This window comes from Lathyrus oleraceus, chromosome 5 (assembly GCF_024323335.1).
Source record: "Lathyrus oleraceus cultivar Zhongwan6 chromosome 5, CAAS_Psat_ZW6_1.0, whole genome shotgun sequence".
NCBI lineage: Eukaryota > Viridiplantae > Streptophyta > Magnoliopsida > Fabales > Fabaceae > Lathyrus > Lathyrus oleraceus.
The window spans coordinates 400820088-400846032 of record NC_066583.1 but is presented as its reverse complement, the minus strand read 5'-3'; the positions used below and the strand labels follow the sequence as shown (position 1 = coordinate 400846032).

At 35.7% G+C, this 25945-nt stretch overlaps 1 protein-coding gene across 1 annotated transcript; it reads left to right on the top strand.

The window, feature by feature from the left end:
- The first annotated feature begins 11705 nt into the window (after positions 1-11705).
- LOC127085105 (tubulin alpha-5 chain) lies at positions 11706-13095 on the top strand. The gene has a single exon (XM_051025688.1). It carries the CDS (start codon positions 11961-11963, stop codon positions 12435-12437), a length of 477 nt encoding a protein of 158 aa, XP_050881645.1. The 5' UTR covers positions 11706-11960; the 3' UTR covers positions 12438-13095.
- The last annotated feature ends 12850 nt before the right edge of the window (positions 13096-25945 follow it).

The following is a 25945-nucleotide window of genomic DNA, read 5'->3' as shown; positions in this document are numbered from 1 at the left end:
ATTTTCAAGTTGGATCAATGACTCTAGGGACCTTTTAACCCACTATATCCGGTGGTTATGTAGTATTAACCTACAAAGTTTCAGACTTGTTGGGTTAATACGAAAGCCCCAATCAGATGAGATCCCTTGGACGTATTACTATCTTACAGTAATATTTCCAACCTCGATCTATGACTCTGAGAACCTTGTTAGAACCCTGGACTCGAGAGTCGTGTAGTAGAATCCTCATGGAGTTTTCCTTGTTGGGACAATACGAAGACCTCACCTAGACGAGATCTTCTTAAGGTATTGTCCGACGAGTTTTCGTCACGGCAGTGACGTCCTCAAGAAATATCCATGACTCTGGGAACCTACCAATTATAGAGCCTACCCATGGGGTTCCATTAATCAGAGATATCTGTCATTTACCCGTTATTCTGATCCATCTGAGAACACTTTGAACTTATGATCCTAAACATGTCACTACATTCATACACATATCATTGCATTCACATTCATCATCATACATTTCATATCATTTTTCACCAAAAAATAAATACAAAAAAACTCATCCACCCTTCGTTGATTTCCCGATGCTCATATCAGACTTGAAGTAGCTCTTGAAAGATCATGGATCCGTTGGAGCAAAGTCATATTGCATTGGGAGGAGATGTGGACTCGATAAAAAATCAGCTAGACTAACTTGTGGAAACTATGATAGTTTCATCAAAAAAGGAAGACATCCAAAACACTGGCAATCGTTGGACTGATTTGTGTCTATTTTTGCATTTGTAGTTTCTTTGTTGTTAAAAGCTGCTTGTGTTTAAACATTGTTGTTTTTAATGGTAATATTGATGAAGTAATGATGCATGTTTTGAATTAATTATCTCGCATTCGCTCATTTTTTTTCACTTATATCAAAAACAAAAAAATACATCATTATTTCTCCCATTCACTTTTCTTTATCATAACTTTTTTTAGCAAAGATTTGAGGGAGGATGACGAAAACAAGATACCCATAATTGCTGACTATATGCTTTCAGATAAAATCCTGCTGATGATGTACAGGCATTGTTTCAAATTCCCAAACACTGAAGAGATAAGGAGTTAATCCCTAGTCAACCACTTTGAGCCTAGGAGTAGGAGTTTCTTTTGGATTAAAAAAAAACCTTACATTAAGCCTGGGGCAGGGTAGTGTTCAGCTAATCTGACTACACATTCAAATTACAAGATGAAATATCCTGTCTGTGGATCAACTACATGACATTCTTCGCACACATCCTGAAGTGTCGAAGGAACCTTGGAAAATTAAAAAGTTATGGCGTTTGTCCTTCAATGACCATTGACTTGGCAGTCACAACCTATCAAAAATAGAATCAATGAAAAAGCCCGCTAAGTCGATACCCAAGAGGCGACTTAGGCAAAAACTGGGGCAATCCCGATGGACTAAAGCTTCAAAAGGCGGTCCATGCAAAAGTTAGGGATCAAAACAAAAATCAAAAGAGGTCACGAAAACCCTCAACAGAATAAGACTTAGTGACCACCATATCAAGAATCAAAGGGTCACCGACATCCAGAAAATGAAATAAGGTGACTGCCATTTCAAGAGACCTTGAATCATCATCTTTATCCTTACACCTTCAAAAAATACGAATGTGTATGTTGAATTAACTGAGCATAGGATTATAGATCATTGTGAAGAATGGGTGGGTTAAAATAAACTTTGCGCCTTATATCCTTTTGTTTCAATAACCATGAACCAAGCCACGTTACAACCCTCAAAAGACCTAATTGAGGTAGGGTTATTTCCGAAAGCATATTACAGCAAAGTTGCGTAAACTGACTCCTAAAGATTTGCTAATATTCAACATCGATGTCATTATTCTCGCTGTGTCTTTCACACTTTAAATTGCTAAATCAGCATTACATCTGGACTCATGGTCCACTCGTCACACACTATCACATCATTTCAATAATAATTCTTTTCAAAACCTGCATAAGTATCGCATTAAAATTACCGTTTCTGAACAAACAATTTTAACTGCAAGTTAGTACTTGACGTCAGGGAAATTCCAACAATAGGGAACAATTAGAGGAACTTGGACATTCGTTGGTGCTAACCCGAATCAAGACTACCTCATAACCCATGAATCAGGGGCATGCCACTTAAACATCAGTTGATCATGGGAAGATTACTCCACGAATTGGCCAGTCTTAAAACAATCTCCAAACATCTGTTAATCAGGGGCAAGTCATTTCAAGAATTGTTTGATCCAGAGCAAATCATCTCAGGACTCTATTAACTAGGGGCAGATCACCTAGAGGTTCTGTTGGCCAGGAGAAGACCCCTCCAATGTTCAGTTAGGGTGAGTTAAGTCGCTTCAACGCTCATATCGGGGCAAACTACCTCAAGAGCACAGAAAAGTCAACCACTCCAAGAGTCGGTTAACCAAGGATAAATCCTTTCATGGATCAAAATTCTGGGGCAATCCATCTCCAAATTACGATACAATTGCTTTCAAAATCCTTTCGAGGCAAACATTTTGCATAGACCCATCAGATTGGGGCAAGATGAGCCATACAGGAGCGAGTCCTCTCCATGTTTTCAAGCAGTTCAAGCAAAAGCTTTTTCACACGTCATCAACTGCAGAGTTCAAGATGAGTGTCGGGGAATCACGCTATCACCCCATAAAATAACCTTTTGACAAACAAAAGCCTTTCTGCAAAAAAAAAACCTTCTCTTCCAATAACCGCGCAGGGGCATTTTGGAAACCTTCCAATCATTACATAAATCATCATCATGCATTAGTCATGTCGCTTTGCTCTAGCATAAAGCCATGCATATCATATCATTTATCAGACATAACCCATAACATGAACCTGACATCAAAAAACCTTGAAACCTAAAATCTGACACCAAAGCCCAACACCGCTTGGCCATTTCAAAGTCCAGTTCTCATCTGGCAATTTATTTCAAAGTCCAGTTCCCGTCTGGAAACTTATTCCAAAAGCCCAGTTCCCGTCTGGCAACTTACTTTAAAAACCAGTTCTCGTCTGGAAATTCATTTCAAAGCCCAGTTCCCGTCTGGCAACTTATTTCAAAGTTCAGTTCTCGTCTGACAACTTATTCCAAAGTCCAGTTCCCGTCTGGCAAACTATATCAAAAATCAGTTCTTGTACGACAAATCATTTGCCAAATACCAGTTCTCGTCTGGTAAATTATCTCTTAATACCAGTTCTCGTCTGGTAGGTCACCTATTTCGATACCAGTTCTCGTCTGGTAGTCAATTATTTTCACCAGTTCTCGTCTGGTAGCCTACTTTAAAAATCAGTTCTTGTCTGACAAACAAAAACAAATTCAGTCTCGTCTGACATTTCAATTATTTTCACCAGTTCGCAGCTGGTATCATATCCTTCAAGTGTTGTCCTCATTTGGCAGTTCAATCTCCTTCACCAATTCTCATCCGGCAGTTCCCATTTAAAGTCCAACCTCATTGGCAATCAAGAATTAAACCCTACAAAAACATCCAATTACCCATTTGCATTCCCATATGCATCATATGAATCATTCATAAATGGTTTTCCTACCAAACAGAAAATTCAAAAAAAAAAAACACAGTCATATCGATCATCAACATACTTATGCATAACCTTATACAAAATAAATATCATTCGCATTCCTACATGCACAACCAAATATCCCCAGCAATTGCATACTTGCATGTATGGTATTCCCACCTAAAGTGGGACATCATACAAAAATCAAAAGTAAAATATCAGGATCCAAGGTTATTTGTGTGTATCTTGGACATTCCTCATTTCCAAATGAAGTTATTACCCTGCATATGCTCGTGGGATTATTTCTCAACAGATCATTTTTCAAACTTTATGATTAATAATGATATTCCCAGCATTTTTCTTTACAATCATTGCTCCCCAAACAGAGGTTACCCTAAAAAGTATCTTATGAGTTTTTTCCCCTGCAGAGCATTTCTAGTAAATCTCCCTCAAAAGGAGTCTTTTCAAAAATTCCCCCAACAGACGAATATTCGAGATACTGCTTCATTTATCTGAAGAATCTCATCTCTCTGTTTGAGATACTGCTTCATCAATTTGAAGAATCTCATTTGTTTTCTAGAGATACTGCTCTAAGTATCCTTGGAGAGTCTTAGATTCAATTAAGGTATTTTTCCATTGCTGGAACATCTTAATTATATCATATAAGATGCTGCTTCAACCCGATACAGAGAATCTCATTTTTACTGTTTGAGATACTGCTTCATCAATATGAAGAGTCTCATTTCAGATTTTTTTAGAGATACTGCTCTAATATCCTCGGAGAGTCTTAGATTCAATTAAGGTATCATTCTCTTGTTCGGAATATCTTAATTCTATCATATAAGATGTTGTTTCGACTCGATACAGAGAATCTCATTTTTACTGTTTGAGATGCTGCTTCATCAATATGAAGAGTCTCATTTCAGATTATTTTTAGAGATACTGCTCTAAGTATCCTCGGAGAGTCTTAGATTCAATTAAGGTATCATTCCCCTTGTTCCAAATATCTTAATTCTATCATATAAGATGCTGCTTCGACTCGATACAGAGAATCTCATTTTTACTGTTTGAGATACTGCTTCATCAATATGAAGAGTCTCATTTCAGATCTTTTTAGAGATACTGCTCTAATATCCTCGGAGAGTCTTAGATTCAATTAAGGTATTTTTCCCTTGCTGAAATATCTTAATCTTATCATATAAGATGCTGCTTCGACTCGATACAAAGAATCTCATCTTTTGCTGTTTGAGATACTGCTTCATCAATATGAAGAGTCTCATTCCAGTTTTTTTTTGAGATACTGCTCTAGTATCCTTGAAGAGTCTTAGATTCAATTAAGGTATCATTCCCTTGTTCGGAATATCTTAATTCTATCATATAAGATGCTGTTTCGATTCGATACAGAGAGTCTCATTTTGCTGTTTGAGATGCTGCTTCATTAATATGAAGAGTCTCATTCATTTTTAGAGGTACTGCTCTAGTATCCTCGAAGAATCTTAGATACGATTAAGGTACCATTCCCTTGATGGAATATCTCGATTATATCATGTAAGATACTGCTTCGTTGATCCCCAGAGAATCTCGTGCGTTCAAATCAAGACACTGTTATGCTAATTATCAGAAAGTCTTTGATACAGTTGAGGTATCATTCCATTATTGGAATATCTCGATTATGACATCCAAGATACTGTTTTGACGATTCCCAGAGAGTCTTGACTGTTTCATTTTACCTTCTAAAAATGTGTCTTACTGTATTTCTCACTGCATTTCTTTCTGCATTTCTTCCTTGCATTTAAAAGGACAAAATTTGGGTCTTTTCGTATTTAATTACCTTCCACTACGAAGGTATGAAGACTGTTGTCAATCTTACCTTCTGGTTCAAGTTAATTAAATAGGGGCAGCTGTCACACCCCAATTTTGTCCGGCCATATTTAAATTTTCATAAATTCGATTTTTATTTCAATTTGCATCAGTTGTACAACATAAAATGCATTTCATCATAAATAAAACCTAAAATATCAATCAGAATAAATTTATTGAAAATACAGACAAATTGGTTAAATCATTTCTCAAGTACGTGCAAAATCAGCGGGTAAAAAGTTTTGAAATTAAATTTGCAGACGTCAGTATTATTAATCTACGGTTCACGTAGTTTAGGCTGGTGTGCTCGTAATATTTTTTGGTAACTTGTTCAGCTGCATTTTAATCCGTTTGAGTCTTTTAACCGGTGAAATTTATTTCGAAATTAAAAGAGACGTTGTTTTTTTCAATAAGTATATTTTGTGCTGATCATTTTAGTGTGTCCGATTTATTTATTTTTTTGATCAAATTTTTATCCTGTTTCTATTTATAATCGATCACTATTTTGTTTTCTTTTATTATTTAATTAAAACAATTAGAATTTATTTAAATTAAATATTAATTAAAAAATTTATGAGTTTACTTTCTTAAATGAATATTAATTGTATGCAAACAAAAAAAAATTTACATTGGATTCTATGGACAGCTCATCAATCTTATCCCAAGAAAGTCCCACTCATAATCCACACATGTTTCTCTTATGCACTGGATTTCCTCTTCTCTCACCACACTCCCCAACGGTCACACGAAAGACCCACCCATCTCTCTCTTAGAGTATCCTCTATCCACTCTACCTCACCATCACAATACACTCTCTCTATTAACCAACGGAAAAGAAAAAGAAGAGAAGAGAAATCCACTTTCCTCTCTCTCAATAAAAGAGGCTCTGCGTTCATATTCCAAGGGACCCTTCTGGACAAACCCACAAAACTCATAGATCTACAAACCAACGCTCACCTCCATCATCACAAACCACAAAGCTCCGCCAACGACCCTCCAACCTGCTCCGCTGCGCGCTGTTCGTTTTCCGGCGATCTCTCCGCCAAGAAATTAGCCAGTAAATCCGAAGAGTTGACGGAATCCCTACGTATGCGTGTGTAACCGAAGTTATGTTTCTGCCGGTAAAATTTCAAATCAACTTTAAGTATTACCTCCTCACTATGCGATTCATTATACCTTTTTTTTAAAAAAATCCATTACATTTCTATCTTGTGGTCAGATTTCTGATTTCTTTATGAGGTCACTTTGATGACTAATGTTTTGTTTGTTTTAGGATTATAAAATAAAGAGCTGGTTTTTTTTTTTTTTATTCATCCTTTGAGGTTGCTTTGAATATATTTTTTCATTGTTGTATTTAATTGAGTTTTGGATCTGGGTGAAGGACGTTTCATCGGTGTATATTGATGTCACCTTAGAGTTGCAAACAGTCGGATGCCGCTGTTGGTGTGCAGGTCCGGTACGATCAGGTCCCGTTATTATGAGCGGTTGGACTTATGCTGTTTTTTATTGTTTTAGCACGATGACAGATTTGTTCATTTGTTTCTAGTGTACCGGATTTTCCTGCTGCTATTTTGTTTGCTACTTCATAAACTTAAGGATTTAAAGTTCTAGTTCTGATATTGGTACTTCACAATGAAGAGTTACTGTCTTTTTTGTCGGATTTCCCTCTTGGTCTGCTAGAGAATGGTGTACTTAAAGTGTTTGTATACAAGGGCCTAATTCGATTTTGCAGAACTTAATCTTAGGTTGGTATTATAATCTTGCAGCATTGTTTTCATTTATGTGCGTGTTAGTATTCCGATTCGGTTTTAAGGTATTGGATTATGAGAATGTTGACTTTGGATTATTATATTAATTCTGGCAGCTATTAGTTACAGTATATTAATTGGAATGATAAATTAATTTTGCATAGTAATTTGAATTGGACTATTACATTGATTTTGAACTAATATATTATTGTTCTGTTCAGCTTGTATAATAATCTTGGATTGATACAGCTTTGTAAATATTATTAATTTATCAACACTGCATAAGCTGGACTTAACGTGAGCTCCTACTGCGTCAAAACCTCAAAGTTAAAGCCTATTTTCTTGTATTTGTTCAAAATTCTGAGTTAATTGGTTTACGTTCTAAGTAAGTAGCAGGTGGATAGTAGTAATTATAATATTTTGGTTATATTATAGTACATAAATTTTGATTATATTTTAGAATGAAGAGTTAAATTATAGCATATGAATAGTAATCATAATTCTGAGTAGTAGTACATAGATTTTAATTATATTTTGGTTATGTTATGGCACCTGAATAGTAGTAATCATAATTCTGAGTAGTAGTACATAGATTTTAATTATATTTTGGTTATATTATAGCACATGAATAGTAGTAGTCATAATTCTGAGTTAATTAATTATTAATATTTTAATTATATTGACAATCGATTGCTAAAAAAAATTGTAATTATGTTGTTAGTTGTTTGTTGAAACATTATAGTGTACATAAATTTTTGACCCGATTATATAATGGCATCATTGGTTTTTTCCAACTTATTATGAACTTTGTAAATATAATTTGTTTCCATTGTATTGTGTTAAATTGAGATTTTAAATGAAAAGGGAGATGACTTTGAGTTTTCAACTTCTCTCCTCAATTGTTTGAATACGAGTTCTCTTACTCGGTCAATCGAACAATTTTCATTTTTCCATCAACTTATACCATAAGTCAAATTATTCTCAAATCAAAACTATACGAAAAGGGAGATGGTCTTGAGTTTTCAATTCCTCTTCTCAAATGCTTGAATATGAGTTGTTTTACTCAGTCATTCAAGTATTTGTCGTTCTTTCTAAAATACGTCAACCATATACCACATTATTTTCATAAATACTCAGATGAAACAGAGAGTGGTTTAGAGTCTTCTATTCCTCTTCTCGATTATTAGGATACGAGTTGTTTTACTCGACCATCCGAGTAATCGTCATCCGTTCAAAACACCTTAATTATTATCCAATCCTTTTCAGAATTACTCAGATAAAACAGAAAGTGGTCTAGAGTCTTCTATTCCCTTTCCCGATTATTAGGATACGAGTTTTCTTACTCGACTATCCGAGTAATCGTCATCCAACCAAAATACCTTAACACATCAAATCTATCTTTTCTCGCCCTCGTGCGATCGAAACCAATCAAAATATCCAACATATTAATCCAACCCATCACCCTCGTGTGACCAAAACTCTTTTCAGAAAGAACATTGTTTAATCTTTTCTAATGCGCACAACAAACTAGTGCTTAAGCCTCCCCCGAGAGTAGACAAACCAACGTTTAGCCTTTAGAACACGATCTAAACAGTCGTTCATTAAAAGACACCAACAAACCGTAGTCTCCGAACTACGAATGCTCTGATTTCCTTATTGCACCATAAGGATACGTAGGCAGGAGATTGCTGTATCTTCGCGAGCACACTAATAAAAAACCTCCCATTTCTCCTTTCTGAGGTTCCCATCAATTTCTATTTACAATATATTTATAACCCGAAGATATCAAACAAACATAAATTAACACACGAAATACAAATTAGAACTAAAAGGTTCCCGTTGAGTACAACGGACGTAAGGGGTGCTAATACCTTCCCCTTACGTAATCCACTCCCGAACCCGAATATGGTTGCGACGACCATTATTCTATTTCCTAAAGGTTTTATCGATATTTTCCTATCCCTTCATTGGGATAAATAAAGTTCGGTGGCGACTCTGTTTGAATGTTAATTTTTCCGCGACCATCGCGAGGAATCGTATTTTTCGAGATGCGACAGAGAATCTCATTTTTTTTACTGTTTGAGATACTGCTTCATCAATATGAAGAGTCTCATTTCAGATTATTTTAGAGATACTGCTCTAATATCCTCGGAGAGTCTTAGATTCAATTAAGGTATCATTCCCTTGTTGGAATATCTTAATTCTATCATATAAGATGCTGTTTCGACTCGATACAGAGAATCTCATTTTTACTATTTGAGATACTGCTTCATCAATATGAAGAGTCTCATTTCAGATTATTTTAGAGATACTGCTCTAATATCCTCGGAGAGTCTTATATTCAATTAAGGTATTGTTTTTCCCTTGCTGGAACATCTTAATTCTATCGTATAAGATGCTGCTTCGACCCGATACGGAGAATCTCATTTTTACTGTTTGAGATACTGCTTCATCAATATGAAGAGTCTCATTTCAGATTCTTTTTTAGGGATACTGCTCTAATATCCTCGGAGAGTCTTAGATTCAATTAAGGTATCATTCCCTTGTTTGGAATATCTTAATTCTATCATATAAGATGATGCTTCGACTCGATACAGAGAATCTCATTTTTACTGTTTGAGATACTACTTCATCAATATGAAGAGTCTCATTTCAGATTTTTTTAGAGATACTGCTCTAAGTATCCTCGGAGAGTCTTAGATTCAATTAAGGTATCTTTCCCTTGTTGGAATATCTTAATTCTATCATGTAAGATGCTGCTTCGACTCGATACAGAGAATCTCATTTTTACTGTTTGAGATACTGCTTCATCAATATGAAGAGTCTCATTTCAGATTTTTTAGAGGTACTGCTCTAAGTATCCTCGGAGAGTCTTAGATTCAATTAAAGTATTTTCCCTTGCTGGAATATTTTAATTTTATCATATAAGATGTTGTTTCGACCCGATACAGAGAATCTCACTTTTTACTGTTTGAGATGTTGCTTCATCAATATAAAGAGTCTCATTTCAGATTTTTTTAGAGATACTGCTCTAATATCCTCGAAGAGTCTTAGATTCAATTAAGGTATCATTCCCTTGTTCGAAATATCTTAATTTTATCATATAAGATGTTGTTTCGATCCGATACAGAGAATCTCATTTTTATTGTTTGAGACGCTGCTTCATCAATATGAAGAGTCTCATTTCAGAATTCTTTTTTTGAGATATTGCTCTAATATCCTCGGAGAGTCTTAGATTAAATTAAAGTATTTTTCCCTTGCTGGAATATTTTAATTCTATCATATAAGATGCTGCTTCGACTCGATACAGAGAATCTCACTTTTACTGTTGAGATGCTGCTTCATCAATATGAAGAGTCTCATGCCAGATTTTCTTTATACTGCTCTAGCATCCTGGAAAAGTCTTGAGATTTAGCTAGGGATGTAAGTCTATTACTAACATATTACGACCATGACGTCCAAGATATTGTTCTGACGACTCCCAGAAAGTCTTGGCTGTTCCATTTTACTTTAGGATAACGTCTCTCACTATTTCTCACTGCATTTTCTTCCTATATTTTCTTCCTTGCATTTCAAAGGACAAAATTTGGGTCTTTTCGTATTTAATTACCTTCCACTACGAATGTATGAAGACTATTGTCATTCTTACCTTCTGGTTCAAGTTAATTAAATAGGGGCAGCTGTCATACGCCAATTTTGTCCGGCCATATTTAAATTTTCGTAAATCTGATTTCATTTTTAATTTGCATCATACGCACAACATGACATGCATTTCATCATGAATAAAACCTAAAATATCATTCAGAATAAATTTATTGAAAATACAGACAAATTGGTTAAATCATTTCTCAAGAACATGTAAAATCAGCGGGTAAAAAGTTTCAGAATTAAAATTATAGACACTAGTATTATTAATCTACAGTTCATGTAGTTTAACCTGGTGTGCTTGTTGTATTTTTCAGCAGTTGTTTCAGTTGCGTTTTGACCCGCTTGAGCCTTTTAGAATTTAAAGAAACGCTGTATTTTTTCAATAAGTATATTTTGCACTGATCATTCTCATGCATCCGATTTAATTTTTGAGCAAATTTTTGCCCGACTTTTATTCATTTTTAGTCGTTTTAATTTTGTTCTTTCGTCAAAATAGTCAGATTGAATAAATAAAATTTTCCATGTTATTATTTTAATTTTATCATGATTATTTAAAAAGTTGTGAATTTTATTTGATTCAATTGATTTAAATTATTTTAAAACGATTAAATCATATAAAAACAATATTATAGGCATTTTAATTTATTTAAAAAGATGTGTTTCTTGGTGTGTTTTTTTGATTCAATCCAAGTCATCGGTTTAAATTAATCGATGACCATTATTAACAATCCACATTTATCCTATTTACCCAATCAAAATTATGATTTAATTAATACTATTATTTAATTTTCTTTTGAAAATAAGTAAAAAAATCTCTCTCTCCTGTAAATATCTTCCAACGGTAAGATGGAAAAAATAAATAAAGTCTCCAACGGTAACAAAGAAAAAAATGAAATAAAAGGATCCTCTCTACATAATAGACCGGGGGCTCCTCAAAAAAACTCTCCTTCCACACACACAAAAAAGCCACAACGTTCATAGCTTTGAAAAGGAAAAAAATAAAAAAAAGTTCATTGGAGAGGCACATATGGAAATCTCTCTGCTCACAAAAAAACGAAAGAGGGAAATCTCCACTCTCACCCTTTCATTTCCTCTCTCTCTTTCCATAACCACCTTTTCCTCTCCCTCTTCTCTCTTTCAAAACTTTCGAATCTAGATCGAGAAAAGATGAGAGAAATTATCAGCATTCATATCGGTTGGGCTGGTATTCAAGTCGGAAACTCCTGTTGGGAGCTTTACTGTCTCGAACATGGCATTCAGCCCGACGACATGATGCCAAGTGATTCCTCCGTTGGAGTTGCGCACGATGCATTCAACACTTTCTTCAGCGAAACCGGTTCCGGCAAGCACATCCCTCGTGCTGTTTTTGTAGATCTAGAATCTACCGTCATCGATGAAGTCAGGTCCGGTACCTACCGACAATTCTTCAAGCAACAACACTACAACAATGTTTCGCAGTTACTTCTTTTGGTTGCTGCGGCGATTCAGATGCAAGCATATTCAGCTCGAACAACAAACTTGAAGTGCGAGGTTATTGTCTCATTTCGAGTTCCAAGACGTATTCCGCTAACCGACTGGTTTGATGAACATGGTGAAGCCACGCCGCTGATGCGACTATTCACACCAACCACATATTTCCGGTAACAAATCCATATCAAAACTCGGTTTCGCACTATGTCTTATTTCAGATATTTTAATACTTTTATTGGTTTGCCGTTGCGTTATCATGATGAATTTGTTGCACAAATTGATGGTTGTGTGGCTGTTGATGAATGATATGAGTGGGTAAAGATAGTAGAGTCTTGGCATTAGTTTGTTTCGTTACTTATATATGTTGGGTGTTTATTTTCATATGATAGGAATACTAAGAACAACATACATGCATACACATATTTCTAGCTCAGATTTTAGTAGCAGAATTGGTTTACTTTGAAAGGTAAAGATGCACACTTTATGAATGAAATACCAAGCTAGTGCTCACTAACAATTTTTGCCAATGGATTTACTGTTGCATCTTTTATTCTGTTGATATGGTTATTAATGCGCATAAGTTTTCAGAATTGGTATCTTCTACTCAATTTAATCTCATGTTTTCTTGTTGCTATGCAAACTTATGCCTATACAAACCTCAGTTTTAGGCAATCGTTCTCAGTTTGTGTTTAAATATTCAGGCTGCTGTAATAATGTAAATATAGCAAATCAGAATATGACAATTGTAGTAACGATTGTGTTTCGTTACTAATATCGGCATAATGGGCTGATGTATTGTGTTTAAATAATAGAGCCAATTGTGTTGTGTCTATTCCGGTTTAATTGGTGTTGCAATTTAATTTTTTGATTCGATTTCGTATTGAGTTTGATTGTTTATACTATATTTAATTTGAACATATTATGCTGTGTTGAGATCTTGAGATTACAATTTGTATTTTTGTTTTAATAATTTAATCAATGGTTAAGGTCTATTTTAAAGTTTCTAAATTATGATAACTGGTTCATGTTCATGCTAAGGAAATAAGTTATTATAAGCTACTTGAGGTTTATTTCAATTAGTTTGGTTTAATTTATAGCTTTTGGAAAGTATAGCGTTACAAATAATATTAAGTGATTGTTGTTCCCACTTGTTTAACTGAGATGCTGAACTAAGTACATAGCTTATTGGATATTGAAATTTGGTGCTTTAAAAATTTAAGTTCTTTTCATTAAAAGCCAACACTTTTGTTTTGCTGCACATTTTAATGGTAGGATTGCTATAAAGTTTCATTAGCTATGACTTTTGGGCGGTTATCGTCGTTTGCGGTAAAGGTTCATTGTATGGTGTAAACCGTGACAGTTTAGATTTTCCTTTAAAATAGCAGCATAATATGCACATTGCAAATAATTAATCTTTTAGTAATAAATATCATGTAAATATTACATTGAGTAGTTTTGGTGTAAGCTCATTGCATTTCATTTATTTATTTATTATTTACTTGCATTAGTTAATTGATTAATTAAATTATTAGTTAATTAGATTAATAAATTATTGTTAAATATATTTTTTGATTACTCTGATTTTATAGTACTTAGTAGATCAATGTCTACCCATGTCATGCAAGTAATCGTTTTTATTTCCACCATCAACTTTTTTTTTAAAAAAACAACTTTAAATCAAATCAAATTATTTTTCACTAATGTGACGAATACCAATTCAACTCTCGATCCGATGTCGGTTACGTTATTTAAAATTAATTAAAAAGTACCTAATCACGATTAAATATCATTTCACAATTTGGAAATAAAAAAGGGATGGTTTTGAGTTTTCAACTCCTCTCCTCGATTATTCGAATACGAGTTCTCTTACTCGGTTAGTCGAATAATCTTCATTTCTAAACCCACTTAAGCATGATTAAATAAAAACATTCTTACAATAAATAAAAATGTGAAAAGGGGGATGGTTTTGAGTTTTCAATTCCTCTTCTCAATTATTTGAATACGATTTCTCTTACTTGGTTAGTCAAATAATTGTCATTTTTATCCGCTTAAACATAAACACAATCAAAACAGATTATTTTCATAATAATGAAATGAAAAAGGAGATGACTTTGAGTCTTCAACTTCTCTCCTCGATTGTTTGAATACGAGTTTTCTTACTCGGTCAGTTAAACACTCGTCATTTCGTTACAAACTTCTAAACCCGATTAAATCGAATTATTTTCATAATAAGCTAAATGAAAAAGGAGATGACTTTGAGTTTTCAACTTCTCTCCTCATCTGTTTGAATACGAGTTCTCTTACTCGGTTAGTCGAACAATTGTCATTTTTCCGCAAATCAATAAATCAATCAAAACTGTAAGAAAAGAGAGATGGTTTTGAGCTTTCAACTCCTCTCCTCAAATGCTTGGATATGAGTTGTTTTACTCAGTCATTCAAGTACTTGTCGTTTATTCTAAAAACATCAACCATATACAACCTTATTTTCATAAATATTCAGATGAAACAGAAAGTGGTCTAGAGTCTTCTATTCTCTTTCCCGATTATTAGGATGTGAGTTGTCTTACTCGATTATCCGAGTATTCGTCATCCGCCCAAAGCACCTTAACTATTATCAAATCTTTCCTATAATTAAGGATGAAAAAGAAAGTGGTCTAGAGTCTTCTATTCCCTTTTCCCGACTATTAGGATACGAGTTATCTTACTCGACTATCCGAGTAATCGTCATCCAACCAAAAACATCTCAACCAATCAAAACATCCAACATATTAATCCAACTTGTCGCCCCCGTGTGACCAAAAACTCTTTTCAGAAAGAACACTATTTAATCCTTTTTGATGCGCACAACAAACTAATGCTTAAGCCTCCGCCGAGAGTAGACAAGCCAACGTTTAGCCTTTAGGATGCGATCTAAATAGTTGTTCATTAAAAAACACCAACCAACCGTAGTTCCCCGAACTACGAATGCTCTGATTTCCTTATTATACCATAAGGATACGTAGGCAGGAGATTGTTGTATCTTCGCGAGCACACTAATAAAAAACCTCCCCTTTCCCATTCTGAGGTTCTCATCCATTCCTATTTTTAATAATTTTATAACCTAAAGATAACAAACAAACATAAATTAACACTCGAAACACAAATTAGAACTAAAAGGTTCCCGTTGAGTACAACGGACGTAAGGGGTGCTAATACCTTCCCCTTACATAATCCACTCCCGAACCCGAATATGGTTGCGACGACCATTATTCCATTTCCTAAAGGTTTTATCGATATTTTCCTATTCCTTCATTAGGATAAATAAAGTTCGGTGGCGACTCTGTTTGAACGTAATTTTTTCCGCGACCATCACGAGGAATCGTATTTTTCGAGATGCGACAGCACCTGCCTCTGGATATTGGCAATTGGCCTTTGTGTGGGACAGCTGTGCTAGTATTGAATCATATTCAAACTTGGTATGTTCTTGGAGGCTGATCTGGTGAAGTGTGTGTTCATAGGTTGAGTTGTATTATGATTTCCGCTGCATAATACCTGGCAAAACTCAAACTCTGATGTAGTTTCCCCTCATGTGGATGAAAGGCTGCTGTATTCAAGATTTCATCATAACCTACTGAAGATGTCAAAGATACTTGAGTCTCCTCAAGTCCACCCATCATGACGTTCTCACTTCAGGATGGTAAGAATCACCTGATCACTGATTCTTTTACTCTCTTGGGTAGTGTATATGAAGACCTTGAAGATTTTCAAGGAGGGTTTGTTCCAAGGAGGTGGAACTAATGTTCTATGTGATGTTAGAACATGTTGTTCAACAAGTATGCAGGTACTGGTTGAAGAGCAGATGTTTTTAGGTGTCAAACAAAGGGATATTTTTGTTTGGAACCTACTCCTGACCTGGAAGAGGAGACATCTGTGTGTGCTAAGTTGACAAGGGTAGGGTCAACTGTGTGTATGCTCAAGAAGGTCACTTTTAGAAGTCTGACCTGTAGAAGTGGAGCTGGTTGAGATGTGACATTGTGCAATCCCTGCTGTGTGCCTTATTCCTGTAGATTGATCAGGGTTGGATAGTTGTTCCCTGAAGTACTATGTTGTGTTGGAAGACAAGTCCCCTGGATGTTAGAAGTCAATAATGGGGTAACCTGACTGATATTTCATTTAAGAGGATTGGGACCATGAATCTTGTTATTCAACCACGCTCAGAAGTGACAGCTCTTTCAAGGAGTGAGAATATGAAGATTCAGAGGTTGGTTGAGGTAGTATGCTCTGGCAATGCATATCTACTATTGACTGGTGTTGTTTTCTTTCACCAGTACTGATGATCAGCTGGAGTCTGATTGGTGTGATTGGAGCATGTATAGGTATAACTCATAGAGTTAGTTGCCACTGGTTGGCTGTTGACCTGTGTCACATGGGTTCTGGTGGTTGTGTGACATATTTGCAAGGAAGAATTCATCTCTCTCATTCCTAAGGGTGAATTTAATCTGGGAAGATTTTCAAAACTGTTGAGGTGCTTGCAAGCAGAAGATGTTGACACTAGAATAGTATTTACAAAGTAGTCTTATGGTGGAAGTATCTGAAAGGAATATTGGGAAAGGATTTAAGATCAATGTCTACTTGTGCCAAGTACAAGTATTTAATTGATTATCCTTGGATCTCAAGATAAATGATGTTTTAAAAGATGTTGGAACATCTCATCTTCAAGATCCTGTGCAAAATCACAGGAAGGATAGTACATTGGTTTATGATCTATCACTTTGGTGGCAGCAAAAGCATATGATCTTTGAAAAGGTTTCCTAGCAAGAAACATGTTCAGCCTTGGTGTGTACAAGAAGAAGAAAACATCATAGTCCTGATGGTGGTTACTTGGATCAGTTTACTTCTGATCTAGGTAAGAAAGTGCATTAGCTAATGCACACTATTGAGTCAAGAACAAGTGGCAGCAGTCTTGACATCATGGAAACAGCTTTGCTTTAGGAAGTGGAATCCTTGGTATAGCTGAAGGGATAGTCTCTAACTAGTCCTTCTGAAGACTCATACATCAGAGTGTCTGATGTCTTTGGAGAAGAAGCAGGGATTCATCAAGGTGTGAGCTTGGATGACTTAACTGCAAACCTGCAGGATGGAGGATGTTTACTCAAACTTGGTTCCACAATCAAGTCTATGAGAACATTGAACTCTTGTTCTGTGAAGGGAGGAAGTTCTTTCAAATGGCAGAAGAAGGAGCTGAATTCAACAGCTAGATGTCAAAACACAAGGTTATGACATTTGGTTCAACATCAGAATCTTAGTTGGTGAAGTGGCACATCAACTTGAGATAGAAGGGTCTACAGGGTTGTAGATTGGATACTTCAAAAAGGTCGTTCTCGTTGCAGTTCTTTGGAGTTGCTGGATAGAAAGGATGTTACATGTTCATGTCTTAGAGAATCTAAGTTTTTTTTAACATGTAGCTTGAAGTTCAAGTCTCACTTGGAAGGTGAGAATATCTTTGGGAGAAGTCTGATAAACGTGGAGAGGTCAATAAGTGGCATTTGACTTTTTCATATGAGGATTCATGAAGGAGGTAATCAACCAGTGGCAATTGGTCCATCTCAGAAGTGAGTTCGAAGAATCAAGATAATCAACATATGACAGCTGATTATTCTTGAGGAAAGTCTGAGACAAATTACTTTTGAGCAGAAAAGTAGTAAGTTGAAGACAAAAAGAGGTGTTTTCTATTCATCTCTTGGAGCTTGTGGTAGGAGTTCTGAGCTATCTATGGAAGATTATCTCTTGTAATGGGATGAGAATGTATATGTCCCAATTTGTGTCTGGTTTCTTTTGGATCAAGCTGGTGACTCAGTGATATCTGAAGATTATCAGATGGTGTTCTCTGTTATGTTGTGAAGGATGTCCTAACTAATGTTAGAACATTTTGTGAAGTGGTGTTCTGTTCTGGTTAGAAGAGAGATTGACACAGAGTGTGGATGTGTTCAGCCAAGAGTGTTGAACAGAGGGTGTGCTCTTGAAGACATGAAGATGCGTCTTATGTTTTCCATTCATCAAGTGGTCTGGGTTCTCTTTGAATCAGGAAGTATGTGAAGGTCCAACTTTGGGGTGTTGGATATGTTCATGTGTGATCTCCAAGTTTCAAGAGGAGAGTTGGTTGTTCATGATAGGGGGAGTTCTGTCTTTGTGCTGCAAGTAATCATCAAGCTTGTGGTCTATGTGTTCTCAGATAACAAGGTATGGCACCTTGTTAGTTATTGGGATGATGTGGTGTGTGTCAAGGCTGAGTGAGCAGAAGAATGTCTGACCGGATGTCATGACATTGCCTAAGACAATATTGTTATTTCCTTCTGAAACTTACAGTCATAAGGAAATATGGATGTGGTGTATCTCATTATGATGAACCTGTATGTTACTTGCTGCAAGTGTGGTAACAAGATGTTAAGGGGATATCTTGACATTTATTACTGTAAGCTGATACTGAAGTATAGACTGGTTGGTCTTTTACAGTACAGCATTTAGCACAGTCTGGTTTCAGGAAAATAACAGACTTAACATATGGTCTATGCTCTGGACGTCAAACTGAATGTTGTGACATTCATTCCTGACATCATATGCTAAATTGTAGGATGGTTAGTTTTTCTGTTTCAGGATTTTTCTCAGGCTATTCTTCAGGAATCCAACAGCTGATCTAAAATCCAGGAAACTAACAACTGAGCTACAATTAATGAACCTAACAAATAGCCTATTTGTTAGCATCCTAATATGTGGAAATTAGTTAGAATCCTATGTGGCGTTATTTGTGGAGGTCTTGAAGACTCAATCAGAATAAACAATTACTAAATATGGAGATATTTTAGGAACTAAATATGGAGATATTTTAGGAACTAAATATGGAGATATTTTAGGAACTAAATATGGCGATATTTTAGGAACTAAAAGATTGAAGACCTTGATTGTAGCAGAAACTTTCTGCTGGCTTTGTAACAGCAAAGAAGAAGTTTGCTGCGATTTCTCAAAGCAAAAATCCAGTTGGGTGTTTAGGTTATAAATAGCAGATTGTAACCTAGGTTTTGTAAGCCTCATACAACGTAAAAATTAGGGGTGTGTGTGAGGTAAACCTCCCAACCTGTGGGAAGGTTACCATGTGTTTCTCAGTGCTTGAAAGCATGAGATTATTTGTAACTCAAAGCCTGTAGGCAAGAGTTGTTATGTTCTTGAACGAAGCTGTGAAGCATGTTCAAGTTGTTTAAGCATTGCATTGTAATTGTAGTGATAGGAATGGAAACTGGAGGTTTCTATCTAGGAGTTCCTAGGTATAGATTGCATTGGGTAGGGATTAAGTGAAGAGTTGTAAACGGGGGAGTTTAACTCTGAATTATTACTGCTGATAGTGGATCTTCTTCCTGGCTTGGTATGCCCCCAGAGTAGGTGATGTTGCACCGAACTGGGTTAACAATTACTTATGTTTTTACCTTCTGCACGTTATAATTCTGTCTGTTATAAAATAAGGTCAACCTGTAATGCTGTAACAGGTGATGTTCAAATCAATGGTGAGACATCATGCTGTTAACTGTGCAGGCTCAACAGAAGTAAGTGCTATGTTTGATCTCTGCTGTGTTGTTGTACTAGATGGACAAAACTGGGTGTTCTTCCATTCTATGGTGATATAGTAGCAGATGTCGTGACATCTGTGAATGTGTGCTTATCAGTACTGGGTTTTAATTTGTATAACTGTCTTGTTGTATTAGTAACAATGTTGGATTAGATGTCATTACTTGGAGTAGAACATCTGAACTCTGACTACACCAGAATTTCAATTTAGAATGAGAATGGCTCAAAAAACGTAAATTACAGCGATACCAAAACTACCATAAAAATCCAGAATAAATTCAAATTATACATACTGGTTCTAAACAGTGTAAGGTACGGCAGGTCCAAACAGCCATAAAAACCAGAATAAATTTAAATTTTAAATAGTGTTTCAAACAGATGTGAATTATGGCGGTTCCTACCGTAGAACATAAATTGACCATGTGCATTCGCACGCTCGAGATGATAATAGAGTCGCCAAAGAACTTTATTTATTACCAAAGGAAAGGAAAAATATTGATAAAACCCCAAAAATAAAAATAAAATGATTGTCGTAACCAGATTCGGGTTCAGGAGTCTATTATGTGAGGGGATGAAAGTTACCCCTATTTAATTATCTTGAACCCAGGGTTATGAATAACAATGGTTTTTATATCTTCAGGGTAGAAGATGATTAAATACAAAAGGACTCAAATTTTGTCTTTTTGAAATTTGAAAATACGGTGAGGTTAGGAAAATAATAAACTATGATAGGATGCTAGATCATTGTCAACTTGGGGGTTAACACTTAGAAAAATGAAGATAAGATCATTGTCAACTCGGGGGCTGATGCTTAGATCAAATTACAATGATTGGCCTCAACTCTGGGGCTGAAAAAATATCATCAACTCGGGGGTTGGAAAATATAAAGACAGAAACATCATCAACTTAGGGATTGAAAGCATCACCAACTCGGGGGTTGAATAAAAACAAGATTATCGTCAACTCTGGGGTTTAATACAAAGACAAGATTGTCATCAACTCGGGGTTGAAAAACATAGGGATAAAATTATCATCAACTTGGGGGTTGAGACTTAAAAGTAAAATCATCGTCAACTTGGGAGTTGAGACATAAAGATAAACATAAAATCAACATCAACTAGGGGGTTCGATAACATAAAGGTAAAAACATCATCAACTTAGGGGTCTAGACTTAAAAGATAGAGATAAAAACGCTCATCAACTTGGGGGTTGATACACATAAAAATAAAACCATCATCAACTCGGGGGCTTAGACTTGAAAGACAAAGATAAAATTAACATGGTCAGATCGTTATGGTCAATTTGGAGATTGATACTCATATCAAAATAAATACAAGATTGTCATGGTCAACTCGGGGCTGGCACTTAGATAAAAAAAACATAAAATTGAGATTGTTATCGTCAACTCGAGGGTTGGATAGACATCATCAACTCGGGGGTTGAAAAATATAAAGATAGACATCAACTTGAGGGTTGAGAAAATATAAATACAAAACATCATTAACTTGGGGGTTGAGAACATATCAACTCAGGGTTGAGAAAACATCATCAACTTAGGGGTTGAGAAAATATAAAGATAAAACAACATCAATTTGGGGGTTGAGAAATATCATCAACTCGGGGGTTGAGAAAATATAAAAATAAAACAACATCGACTTGGGGTTGAGAATATATTAACTCAGGGGTTAAGAAAATATAAAAGAAGCATCAACTCATGGGTTGAGAATATATCAACTCGGGGGTTGAGAGAATATGAAGATAAAACAACGTCAACTCGGGGGTTGAGAACATATCAACTCGGGGGTTGAATAAAAAAGGAAATATTGTCATCAACTAGGATGTCAACATTCAAATCAAAATAAATACAAGATTGTCATCGCCAACTCGGAGGTTAACATTCAAATCAAAAATAAAGACAAGATCGTCATCATCAACCAGGGGGCCGACATTCAAATAAAAAATGTAAAGGCAAAGAAATCAGCATCAACTCGGGGGTCGACGGGTATCATAAAAGACAACCGGTGGCTGGGAAAACTACTCCAGAATATACTCCCTCCGGAGAAGCTTTGCATAGGAAAAGTTCTAAAGGATACTTTTTAGGGTAACCTCTACTTAGGGATCAAATTCAGAAAATTCATTGGGGATATTCATTGAGAAACCCCGTAGGGTAGGAACTCACTTGGAGAAATACCAATGTGAGTTTGTGTTTGATGTGCCAATGAAAATTGGACTTTGGAATACTAATGACACTTGAATTTTATTTGTCGAACACAATTGAGTTTTGGGCTACTGGTGAACACCAAAGTTTTGAAAAATGACAATTGGAATTTTTGGTCTGGAGGGAATGTCAATAAACACTGGACTTTGGATTTTGTGGATACCAATGAAAGACTGGACTTTTTTTTCCTGGCTCCCAATGAAAGATCAGACTAATGGTTTATGCGGGTGCTAATGAAAGATTGGACCTTTAGGATTTTCTAGTTGCCAATGAAAGATTGGACTTTTGGTAGGAGAGGGTGCCAATAAAGATTGTACCTTTAGGCTTTTTGTAGTTACCAATGAAAGATTGGACTTTTGATTGTGAAAAGGGTCGAACTTCTTGACATTATGTGTAAGAACAAGACTTGGTTCTGCAACTAGTTTTGATGATAATAATGTATTGTCTCTTAGAGAATAATTTTGCCTAAGGTAAGGCTTTTGCTAATAGGTTCTGGCTATGAAGAACTGACGCGTGACGTCATCAGATTCTGTACTCAACACACTCTGACTCTGAAGAGATACAAAGTGATTTACAAGATGATTACAAGTTCTAGAAAGCTCTTTGACAGCAGTTCAGATGAACATTTGTGCTATAGATTCTACCTGTGGGTTTGATTGAAGAGCCTCTAAAGGATTGTTAAGCCTTCAAGATTTTTCACTCTCAAGTTAAGATGACTTTGAAAAACAAGATCTGAAGACCAGGTTCTGAGGAACTGTGTCAATACTTTGAAGATCGAGGTTTTGAAGATTCTCTCAACTAGTCTCTTGATCCTTCTAAGCATGCTTCAATATCATTTATTCAGAATCCTCTGAAAATTAGAAGAGAAGATCAAAAGGTTTTGCATCAGGAAAATCATCCAGAGTACAAGATCACCATTATCTCCACTACGCTGATTTTGAAGGCTAAGGACGGTACTATTGTACTTTTTTGCCTCCCAATATACAAATCGTTATACAACGAGACAGTTTCATTTTTTTATTCCATCTCTACCCTCCAACGGATCTTTTAACTACCTATATAAAGGAAACTTGGAAGATTGGAGAAGTAGCTCAATTGATTATTAATTCATCTGAACATACATAATGCTTTTGCTAAACTTTATTTTATTTATGTATAGTTTTTGTAAACACACAGATATTTTGTTCGTTACTGTGTAAGAACTTCATTTCTTTTAAATTGTGTGAATTTTCTTTCTTAGAAGCAATATTGTAAACATATTCTTGTAAATCTCATTTGTTTGAGTGTATTCCTTAAGTGACTAGATTTTAGTCAGATAAACTCTAGATGATAAAGGCAGGTTGTCTTTGTGGTGTCTATAATCAGTTTCGGTTATAGTGGATTAAGTCCTTGTTGAGAAGGCAAAACCATTTTGGCAGGTAGACTGGAGGTAGCTTCGTTAATAGCGAACCAGTACAAAAATAAATGTGTTATTTTTCGTGTCCGTGTTATTGCTTGATTGTGTTGGTTTTTAAAAAGATTTCATTTTTAGAAACCCAATACACCCCCCCCCCTTGTGTTACTTGTCACCTTTAATTGGCATCAGAGTTCCGGTTCAGGTAAAGATCCAATGGGAAATACAATGGTTGACCTTCCACCACCAGTTGCTCATAAAAATGATAGAGATCACTATAATGTTAAACCTCTTATTTTTTATGGAGATAGATTTGATTATTGGAAGGTGTAAGACCCTAATTTTGACCCTAAGATCCCTCGTGGCATCATATCATTGCACATTGCGTTTGCCTCAAGGATCATAGCATCTTGGCTCCTTACCCTTGGGTAGGACTTGTGTGAGTTGGTTTGAGACCACCAAGCATGCTTGAATTATATATTATTGCTTTTCCTATTTTTTTTACTAACCAAAAGCACAAAAATATGTCACTAACATCTTTTGTTTTGAAGCTTGAGCAATCATGTGATCCAAGGCTCCTACGAGGCCTCTATTCTCATTGAAGTGGCCAGATGAAAGAGAAAGCAAGCATGACAATGGTCCCCAAAGCTCTCAATCATCATATATGCCTCCCAAGTATCTCAATTTGTCAATTTGCCCAGGATAAACCAAAGGGCTTGAGGATTGTTTCTCAAGGAAACCCTAATTCAACTGTGCATTGACTGTGCCTTGCTCATGAAGAAACCTCAACCCATGATCAAATACAATCAAGGTAAGTTCTTTCATTCATCCTTTTATGCATATATGTGGATATGTGAGTGTCCTCAATCATTAATTCATCAAGATTTGAAGTTTGGACTTGAGAAGTTGATCAGTCAATTCATCTGACTATTTTGAAATCCCCTGAGACCTAACTTTTGATGTGTTTGTCAAATGAAGATGACCCCAAGAGAAACATTGTTCTTAAGAACCATATTAACAACTTTAATGTTCATAAAAAATTGATTTGAAGCTTGGAAGGTCATCATTCATTTCAAAACATTATAGGTCATTTTGACAGAAACCCTAATTTTGGGTCAACTTCCCAAGGACCTAACTCACTCATTTTTTTATGATTTTTAGGTGGGATTAAATGCATTGGAAATTTTAAGATTTCTACTTCAATTGTTATATTGGACAAAATTTCATAATCCTAAAAGAAACACATGTGATAATACAAAACATTATAGGTCACTTTGGACCAAAGCCATTGAAATGTGAAAAAGTCCAACTTCAAGTGCCCATAACTTTCTCATAAAAAATAAAAATGATGCAAAATTTAAGTCCAAATTGATTTTCTTAAAAAGATATACAACTTTCATGTTGAAGGTTTTGTCATTTGAGGCTTTCATTAGTGAAATAGAAGGGCTTGAAGTTGGTCCATTTTAGCTAAATTTCCATATACAAGTTTTGCACCTTGAACTTCATGGCCTGTTTTCATTAATTTACCAACACCAAATGGATTTTTGTTCAACATAACATTTGTTCCTCATGTCAAGATCTTTCCAACCATTACCCACATGGCTATGTTTTAATTTGGAAAAGTGCATTTTCGAAGAGGTGAAAGTTTATGTTCATTTATCCATGACATATCAAAACTTCATGCACAAGCTAATTCAATCAGATCTGCACGTCCAAAGTCATTTTGCTGATGTTTAGCTTGCATTTTCAATTGCATTTGGGCCTCCCATGCGCTTGTACAGGCCCATGCATGGAGGACCCAAGCTCATGCACACATGAGTTTTCCATTGCTTGCATCATCTCTTGCTATAAATACACATGCCTGGCTTCATTCATATCCAACCTCAAGGCGCCTGAATTGCTGCAGAACTGAATCCTTAACCTTCACTCAAAGGAATTTTGCATTTTTTCTTTCACTTTTCAAGTTCAATTTTCAACTACCCTGGTTGATCATTGAGCTTCAATTCCTTAGCCTAGCCTCTTTGCCATATCAAGAACACACTGCATCAAAGAATTGGAAGAGATCTTGCCATTGAAAGTTGCACTTCAAAGGTTTGTTCAAACTTTTTTGATTTGGAACTCCTTGGATATTGCTCATTTCTTGTGTTTGTTGGTACCTCTGAAGTCCTCATGTGAGAGGCAATTGATCTGTGCATTTAATTTAATGAATTAATCAAGTACAAGTTGAACACCATAAACTTCCATCTCAGATTTCTCTTCATATAGTGATCTTGAGTGGAAACCAATGGCACAGGGGTTATGTACATCACCCCAGCTTTCCAATGATATGAGGATCGTGCATTTTGGTGAGGTTTTAAAAACCTGCAACTCTGGCCGGAGTTGGCTTGCTCGCCGGGGAAGACGGTGGTCTACACCACCGTCCCCGCGCGTTTGCATCTGGACCCTTGGATCTGGCCTTTGGGATCTAATCCTGGC

Coding starts and splice junctions, on each gene's coding strand:
- LOC127085105 (XM_051025688.1), top strand. CDS start 11,961: ATGAGAGAAATTATCAGCATTCATATCGGTTGGGCTGGTATTCAAGTC.